At 37.1% G+C, this 9807-nt stretch overlaps 1 protein-coding gene across 1 annotated transcript; it reads right to left on the reverse strand.

The window, feature by feature from the left end:
* Positions 1-453: 453 nt before the first annotated feature.
* RpS3 (ribosomal protein S3) lies at positions 454-6883 on the reverse strand. Its single transcript, XM_019041831.2, has 4 exons — positions 6722-6883; positions 5300-5631; positions 2667-2854; positions 454-667 (listed from the first exon to the last, which is right to left on the reverse strand). The coding sequence occupies exons 1-4, from the start codon at positions 6755-6757 to the stop codon at positions 501-503; spliced, it is 723 nt and encodes a 240-aa protein (XP_018897376.1). The 5' UTR covers positions 6758-6883; the 3' UTR covers positions 454-500.
* Between the last annotated feature and the right edge of the window lie 2924 nt (positions 6884-9807).

Below are 9807 nucleotides of genomic sequence, written 5' to 3' on the forward strand. Positions count from 1 at the left end.
AAATACAGTATAAATCAACTAGAGACCTCACTTTGGTAGGCTTAACTCAACATTTAGTAGTATTTTGACTCCAAAAATGAAGGTCCTTACCAGTTTCTACCATGCTTGAAAAGTACCATTAAATCAGCAGACGATGAATAAATGAGAAGTTAATTTCCTTAAGCATGAAAGGCGCAATCTTGATTTTTCTTTCTTTCTTTCTTTTTTAAAAACCCCACTGGTAAGCCTCAAAGCGACGCCAATACATGACTTTTCCGTACTGTTGTATTTTGATCTTCAAAAAAGCTGTTTTCTGGCCCACCCTGGTGCAACTCTGTTCAAATTAAGGCTCATTTTCTCTAAAGAAGAAATTACTCAATAACTATTGAATCTAATCGGACAAAAAATTTCCTTCTTCACCAAGATATGAAATGTCTCTGCTTTAAGGTATCAGGAAAGATGAAAGTAGCAAAATAGTCTTGTTTTGTCAGTTTTATTCATAAAAGTAAAAATAAAAATGTTTAAACAAGTTCTGGTTTGCCTGTTTTGACATCACTGGAGGGAGCAACAGGCAATGGATCTTCTTTTGCGTCAACAACACTAACTTTGTCTGGAAGAGGTTTCCTGGGGCCAGTCTTGCCGGTAGGATCCCACGGCAACATAATCTTAACTTTGATTCCTAACACTCCTGTAATAAGTAGAGACAAAACTATTTAGCACCAGGGAAAAATCTGAAGGGGGGGGGGGAGGGGGGCATTGACTGCTCTTGAATTCATATAATCTCATTTTGACAAGACATGTTCGTTCGTTCATTAAATTTCACTTCATTCGGTGTGAAAGATGAGATGAGACGGGAATGCAAAAATTTATTGGCTCTCCTATTATAAAACCCCAATTTTCCTTAAAAATCTAAAAGTGATGAGCTTACTGCAGTTTTGTGCAAATAAATTGCTGCAATTTTACACCAAAAGAAAAAAAAATAAGGTTATTTTTACCACACTTTTGCACAGAAAAAACCGCTGTTTTGGCGGTCTCCCTATTTAGAAAACTTGTTTTCAGAGCTTTACAGTTTTTACTTTGCGACCGATTGGGGTCTACACGGTTGCATGGTTTGGAAGTTTTTGCATACCTGTGATGAGCATATGCTACTCTAGACGCGTAAAAAATTTCAAATGGAAACTTGGCTGACACAAGAGTTAAGAAACAGAGCAATTGATGTTTCACCTGCTGCAGTAGGTAGTGCAGACACAATGAATGTGATGAATGCAGCTGTATTCTGGAAGCTTTTACGATCAAAATGTCTCGTTTTTAATTAACTTTAATCGATTTGTGACCCATCAGTAACAAAATTACAAAAACTAAATAACTAAATTATTGAATAACTTACGAGGGGAACTTCCCAAGTTGCCGCCTCCGATCGGGCTGAAAAATTTGTACGAACTCTTTGGATGAATTTATTGGACCCATATTTTTTTTGTCTTTTCCAATGCCCCCTGGAAACACCCCCAAAAATTCCGAAAACTCTTGCTTTGAGCGCTTGAATGTATGTACGCAGTTTAGCAACTCCCTCCTCACATCAGGCGGTGGCTCTGCGGTAGAGCGCTCACTCCGTAAACAGGCGATCCCGGGTTCGATCCCCAGAGTGGGCAATTAATTTTTACGATCGAATTTTATATTCTCACACATTTTCTGCAACAGCTCTTCACATCGGATCACAATTAATACATTGGAACTTAAAACATCAATTAATTTACAACCATTACCAAACACAAATTAATCAATGATAAATATCATCTACAATTAGAGGTATAGATGCTTTTTTTTATATATAATTTTTTTTTATTGATGTTTTAAGGTCCAAAACGTATCAAATGTGATTTGATGTGAAGAGCTGTTGCAGAAAATATGTGAGAATATAAAATTTGATCGTAAAATTTAACCGCACCGCCCGGGGATCGATCTCGGAACCGGCCGATTACAGAGCAAACGCTCTACCGCAGAGCCACCGCCTAATATGAGAAGGCAGTTGCTAAACTGCTTACATAGACTCGAGCGCTTAAAGCAAGACTTTTCGGAATTTTTTTGGGGTGTTTCCAGGGGGCATTGGAAAAAACAAACAAATACGGGTCCAATAAATTCATCCAAAGAGTTAGTACGAATTTTTTCAGCCCGATCGGAGGCGACAACTTGGGAAGTTCCCCTTGTTAGTTACTAAATCAGTCTATTGCTGACTCCTAGATTGCACACTCAGATGGAGGTTGGAAATTGTCTATCTTGGATATCTTAATGTCGACGTGGGAGGTCACTGCTCGACCTTTTTTTGAATATTAATTCAAGCATTTTAAATTACCTCTATTAATAAATATATTACATTTAATGAAGAAAAAAACACTAAGAAGTGGCCCGAAGTGGTCCTCAGTTTCGTACTGGTGCGCATTAGAGTTCAAAAAATTATATTTAACTCTAATTTTAATTTTTCGAACTTCTTGGCTTTGATTTCCCCACGAAATGGTGTGGACCCAGCACCATTTCTCCACCTTATTACATTTAATTTACTCTTTCTTTTTTTAAATTTAGATGATAAAAAAAAGAAATAAAAGAAAGAGTAAAAAACACAAGTTAGAAGAGAGCCTGTCAAAAAGTTAACTTCTTTAAACTAGATGACAAGAAGTGATTTATTGACTTACCTTGCCGCAGAAGTACGTGACGAGTGGCAGTATTTACAAAGTCTTTGCAAGGTTCTCCACTGTGAATCATTAATCCATCAACGAATTTCATGGATTTAGCTCTCTGTCCTCGGAGTTTTCCAGAGACGACTACTTCACACCCTTTTGCTCCACTTTCCATGATGTACCTCAGGACACCATAACACGCTCTAAAAAAGATGAAGGATTTTTTTTTAAAAAAAGAAAGAGATTCAAACACACAATCAACTTATACAAATGGAGCCTTGAACGTTAAAGCAAATGGAAAGTAAGAAACTTGGATGTTGCAAAATGAATGTTCGTCCTCAACTAGCTCCTAATTAGCACTAGCACCACTTAAAATACATTTAACTGGCACCACTGATGAGTATAGATGTGAAAAAATGTTAGTTAGTGGTCCCTACATACAATGAGAAAGCTCCATATCAACACCAGCTTAATTTGCTTTGGCAGGAGAAAGGTCTTGGTTGCAAGCATTACGATGAGGGATACAAAATTAAGCAGATTGACGCTCCCCTATCTTAACGTTTTGTTATACAAACTTTTCTTGTCAGAGGGTCAAACTAAGAGTAATTTGGAGTCACTTCACCAAATTTCAACCTCCCACAACCCAGTTTTTTTTGAGGTGGTTTTCTTTTCTGGAAGGAACTTGCAGAGGTTGGTTATTCGCCTGCACTTTTTGGCCCTCAGAAAAATCTCCCGAGAAAAACTGATAAAAGAGGTATAGTTTTGAGCCCACTTTAAAATGCAACCAAATTAGATTCCAGCTTTCAGCAATCAATAGATATTAATAATAAATGTCACATACTTTCTGAAACACCCTGGCTAGTGAAAAGAACTCCTAGAAAACTGACAAGCTTTTCAAGTGGCTCAACAGGAATAATTGTGAGCTAACAGGAGGCTGTGAAAGCGGTTGGTAAAGTAGCTCCTGACAATAGATTACATAGAGTCATAATGTAAATGGGAGAGCTGGTGCCATGTTCTGCTGGACGAGTTCCAAGCCCGGTGTGCGCCTAGCTTCGGTCACTTTATCGATACATATTCGATCCAAAATGGCAACGTGGAATAAGTGATAATTCCTATCTTCTTTGTCTTCATCTGATGGCCAGGTACCGATGTACCGAAAACAATCGATTATGTATCGAAAAAGTGACCCGGCGTCACACAGGAGTCTCGGGATTCAGGACCTGGAAAATGCTTAAATGTGGCGCGAGCTCTCCCACTTACGTTACAACTCTATGTACTATCCTAAACTACTAACTGCCCATTTTTGATTTACACAACAATATTCTGAAAATGGGAAAATATGTCTCTTAGTGGTGTAAAAATGTTTAGCAAAAACTTACACCACTAAGATACATACCTCTGATAAGCAAGAAAAACAATGAGAAAATATCATCACTTTCGAAACGGGTGGGAATTTTTGTAAAAACTGATGGACGAAATGTGGAAAACTGAAACTTTCTGCACTCTGAGTCAGTCTTTGTATTTTTGCCTTTCCCCTTCAACCAATGGATCGTAACAACCCAAATAAGTCGTTATTCTCCTTGTTTATCAGATACCTTGACCATGGATCTCCCACAGGCAATTTAAAAAAGAACATATGTCGCATATCTGACGTCTTTCTGAATAAAACATCAGTAAGCCAGTAATCAATGCTTCCATTTTTTCCCTCTGAATTGTAAACATCTAACAGGGCAAAGAGAGCAACCTATTAGAGACAACAAGAGGTTGGATTCTGATTATCAACGGGATATTTTTCGCCTATCAAAATGGTGCAGTAAAATTAATTTTATTGATTTAGTTATTGTTCAAGATGCAAAAATAAGACAAATTGGTTGAGCATAGTAAACAGATTAATTAGAGGCACACAGTGGGTAAGTTTTATTAGTATCACTTAGGTTCAGCAGCTAACCTTTTCGAATTTACACAGATTATTATTCTATGAGCTTGTACTTGAAAAAGTGTTTTCAAGTCTCAAAAGCTAAAAACTGTTTTTTCAACTGAAAAAGAGGCTTAAAATAAAATTGTGAATAGAATGTTTATCACTGGCCCGAAGCTTATGATGTCATATGAGGCGGCAACCCATGGCTTTTAACCACCTTGAATCCAATGGAACGTGACCGCCGAGCGGTGCAAATTATTTCATTCCCAAAAGCCCACATAAATGACCATTTCAAGCAATGATAATAGTTATTACTATCACAGTTATGACTCATAACCTCTCAGTACAATTGCAACCTAACGAAAATAATCAAACTTGGGTGAAAGGTTGGGCAGTGATTAATTCTTTCCGTGAAATGACAAAAACTGTGGGAGGTGTTTTTTTCTGCTTGTAACGGGGTTTAGATATTAGACAACTTTGAAAGTCATTTATGCGGCTAAAATTTGATTATTTGAAAAATGAAAAAAATGTAGGCATGCTCTTTTGCTAAATGCTTCAAAAGAATAAATTAAAAAACTGTGAAACTGCCCTATTCATAATTCCATTAACGCAATTTTGTTTTTGCTCCCTGACTATTGCCAACTTCTGTAGGCTTTCAGGCAAATTCCTAGAAGAGATAAATATGACTGACATAAAACTAATAATCACTGATAATGGGAAAGATGTTTACCTTCGGACAGCTAAACCTCCAATGAGTTTGTACCGTAACGATTCAGCCTGAGCAATTGCACATAGACCTCTCGTTTCAACTTTTTCGGCATACAATTCAATGCCAGGAGTGCTGTGGCTATCGGAGATACCGAAACGCCTCTTCAGGACAGCTGTCAGTTCTCTGATGCGTCTGCCTTTTTCTCCAAGGACACTTTGTGTTCGTGTTGCCATGATGATGATATCCATTTTGTTGTTCGTGTTACGAACATCCACTCCTGAGTAACCATCTTCAGCGAGCTCTCGAGTTAGAAACTCGTTCAGCTCTGCCTTGAATACTCCTGATGCCACATACTGAAAAAATAAACAGATAATAATTTAATTGATACGCAAATAGGTCAGAGTAAATTGTAATAGAATTGTTACATACAAACATAGACAGATAAGTTAGGAAAGTAGGGAAGAGAAGAGTTGAGTAGGAACTGTTCCTGACAAAGTCTTATTCATATCTGTTGCCGAAGCATTCTTCACCTCTCAGCACCTTTGGTATTTGTCCTACAGACTCCAAAACCATGGAAAAGCGAGCATGTTGTCCTCCATACCAAGCATTTTCATTATCTTACTTTTCGGTCTCCTTCATATTGTTCAGCAATTTTGCACCTTATCATAGAATTCGACTGACTTTTGACATCAATAGTCTGAGATTCCTGTATATAAAGTAAATTAACACGAGTCAGTGTTTCGTTAATTCTCAATGGAGGAAGAGCGATCGATTTACAATACGAGCTACTTACTTCATAAAATCTAGATATAGCAGATGGATGAGGGGTATGCTTAAACCAACCATCCTCAACAATATTTCCCAATACTATACTAATAAAATTCTACTCAATATCAAAAAGTAAGTAAAACTATAATGCGCTAGATTAGGACATGACAGCCAGGACGAGCCATCTGGCTTAGACAACATGAGCATGTCGGAGGAGCGGAACAATTTGCCTATGGGATACTCATGCGTGAGGCAACAACCTTTAAATTGGCTGCTGGAAGGCATCGCTGTAAGACAGTCCTGTGTTAGGAAACGTTTCGGGGAAAAACCGTCTCAGTCCAGATAAAATAAATTTTAATGTAAAGAGCTAGTTGAAGGAACAGGCTTTCGTTTGAGGTTATGGTGGCACCCAAAGGATGTGAAGGCGATGTAAAATTAGAGTGGGCGCTGGAAGAACAAAGAAAATTCGTTTGCTAAACTATGGATGTAAGTGTAAGTTGATGAGAGGGTAGGAATAATACGAAAAAATTGTAAATTACAATTAGGCGGTATTAGACAACGTGCACGCTCATATACATGGCGAGGTGGCATGGGCACGGGTAACACGAGGGATTCGCGAGAAATTGGGACTATCTGAGTTTGGGAAATGGATGATAATATTTTCTGGATACTAACCTTCTTTTGAAGTGAGATTTTCGAAACAGAACACATGATTGATGATAATTAAACTAAAAAATCAACAAAAGACACAGATTATCGGTCTTCACCATGGCAGAAAGAGGCTGATCGAAAAATACAGCGGAGACATGAAAGGTTTCCTGAGTGTGTGACGGGTGACGTCACAGACTTTAACCTTCAAACAGAGTTGGATGAACCAATGAGCGCAGAGACATGAACGCGGGAATATATGAATTTGCGGACCTTTGACTCACGGAGCGCATATTGAAATGGGGGATATGAATATAAGTAAACCGACTTTATAATCACTGTAATAACAAGAATGTTTATTTTCATTCACAAAATTGCTTCGGCGATGACACTAGAGTTTCTTTTAACTCCTAAGGCAGAAATTTCAGAAATGCGTCTATCGGTTTTCTACACTTTAGACATTCCCATCGTCCCTTACTTTCTACACGAAACACTACAGAACGTCATTTCTTTATAACTTCGGTGCTTTTAGGTCCTTGCCAGAAGAAATTTCTATAGGATTTCAAAATGCTGATTCTGTCTCCTCGTAAAAAATAAAATGAGAGCAGAAATTTTGGACGAAATCGAGGTATGCATTTTTGCGCTTTCACCTTCGACAGAGTACCTACTTACTTTACGTTGCATGAGCGCATGAAAATGACAAATTTTAATTAAGTAAATAAAAAGGAAAGGCAAGTGCGTTTCTAAGTAATTAAGTAACTTTTCTCATTTATATTTATTCGAGCAAATAAACCTTCATGATATGGTAAACTCCTCTTCAACCAGCTAGATTTGGTAACTCGTTCCTTTTTTTTTAGTTATATTAAATACTCCAAGCTTCCTATTTTCGTGCAACAACAACATACGAATGCAATGGGTGACACATCTTATTTTCACGAGCGGAAAACAAGAATGCTTTTCGGCTTTTTCAATGGCGAATGCAACTATTTAAAATCGCGGGTTTATCATGCCATTGCAGCGTTGAAAACTGGTGCAAATTGCGGAAATGTTATCGGAAGTAATTTGAGGGATTCACATTCGCGATGCCTTTGTGAAAATGTTCAAGTGTAAAATTTGCACACTTTGGTAACGCTCCCATGAAGCAATACAGCTCATTCGAACTTTAAGGATTCCATGGTACTTAAACATGATTGTAAATGCAACGCAGAAACCTCTAAGAAAGGGAAGGAGGTAATAACCGCAGCCTTACAGGAGACCAGAGCGCCTTCAATTTTTAATGTATGCAACGCTGACATCCCGGAGACACGAAAAGTTGCATCCAAACCCAGCCATTCTTGAAGCCAGACCACCTTCAATTTTTTCCGCTTGTGATAACAAGACGTGTCACTCATTGAAGTCTTACACTCATACGTTGTCGTTGCTCGAAGATACGGCGGTTTTAAGATCCCAAATAGCATGGGGTTCTAATTTCTGTCTAGCAATAATTTAGAAATTGTCCATTTTCTAGACAGAAAAAAAAAATAGAAAAAAAAAAAATAGATGTATCAAGTAGAAGTAAGAAAATTATTAAAAAACTTCTGTTTTCTGTCTATTCCGGACACTAAATACAAGGAAAACAGACAATTTTGTTATCTACATTCTGTGTTTTTTCTATCTGTTTTCTGACTTTTAAATTTCTAAGAAATAATTAAAGAAAATATCCATTTTTCTCTATTTTTCATCAGGTTTTTGAATATCTTCCCTTGAGGAAATAGCCCTATCAATTTTATAGATGGAAAATAGATCCAATTTGTAGACAGGAAATAACCTATTTTCTTCGGTAAATAGTGACACTCACTTTAAATTTTCTGTCTACTTTCCATAGTGCTAGCTACTTTTTCCTTATTTTCTAAATTTTTTTCATTAATTTTATTTTTATAACATATTTTTATTTTGCTACTTGGGATAATCAAGTTGAGAAAAAGAAATTCGTAAATTAATAATAAATATAAAAATGAAATGGAGACTATTCATGCAGCAAGTAAGAAAAAATTAAAACTTGTATTCTGGTAATTTCTCCCTATTTTCCGAATGTAACGTTACCAAATAGTGCAATATGCGGGACCGTTGTCGGCCAAAACACAGCAGAATCGCGACCTATTGTGATCGTCACTCTTTGCAGGGTGAAAGCTTTAATTGGATTACAAAATTCCTTGACTTTTCAAATATTTTACCTTAAAAGTTCCCAACTTTTTCCTGGCTTTTCAGTGTTTTTTTGGCATGGTTTCTAATAAAAGTTTTAATCACAAAGAATTCTGAGCGTAAATCTTGAAAGTGAAACAATGCGATGTTTTGGTAGGAGGAAAAATTTCTGCCATAAAATTCCCTAACTTTTCCATCCTTGACGGGTTTGGGCAAAATTCTTTCAGACTACTTCAACGATTCTTCTTTCTTTAGGTTGTGGAACCTTGTATTTTCTGTTTATTAAAAACCATCTAAGGCGACTTAGAGCCTTGAGCAATACGTAGAAACTTGCGTTCATAAAATATCGACGGTGAAAGTCGGCAATCACATAACTCGTTTGCGGTGTCTGAAAATCTCCGCCTCTACGTCATTTTTTTAAAGGAGAACAAATTGATATTATTTCTTGAAGTTTTTGCAGAATTTTCTTCGCATTGAGAAGAAAAATCATGACAGTTTCAAAGAATTGCCGTTGAGTAGTTTTCCATTTAAAAAATAAAGTATGACAGGAAGTCTGCGACGTCGCAAACCGAGTTATGTGATTGCCGACTTTCACCGTCGATATGTAATGTTCTAAGGGCAAGCAGGAGGGTTGAGGAGATCGTTACGCCATTTTGTCTTTTTTCTTTTACATGTAAAAAGATAGGGACCTATGTTTGAGAGGCTTTGTAGAGGGAGAAGAGGAAGTTCAAGCGTTAAAATTTAGTATTTCTTATTTTGTGAACAGATCCTGAGTGGATTACCTACATACTGGAGGACAAATAAAAATATGGAGCTCTTGGTGCCCAAAAGGACAACCAACCTTCCAACACAAAAAACTTTAGAAAAATGTAGCTGCCATCTTCATGTTCAAATTTCAAACCAAAATGACCAACTATGTTTATAAAGGAGCG

Source organism: Bemisia tabaci, chromosome 3 (genome assembly GCF_918797505.1).
Source record: "Bemisia tabaci chromosome 3, PGI_BMITA_v3".
Taxonomy (NCBI): Eukaryota; Metazoa; Arthropoda; class Insecta; order Hemiptera; family Aleyrodidae; genus Bemisia; species Bemisia tabaci.

Excerpts from the sequence above, each read along its gene's own strand:
- RpS3 (XM_019041831.2), bottom strand. The coding sequence starts at position 6,757 with ATGTGTTCTGTTTCGAAAATCTCACTTCAAAAGAAG. Across the intron at positions 5,632-6,721 it reads AAATCTCACTTCAAAAGAAG|TATGTGGCATCAGGAGTATT; the intron begins GTTAGTATCCAG and ends TTATTTTTTCAG. Across the intron at positions 668-2,666 it reads TCACGTACTTCTGCGGCAAG|GAGTGTTAGGAATCAAAGTT; the intron begins GTAAGTCAATAA and ends TACTTATTACAG.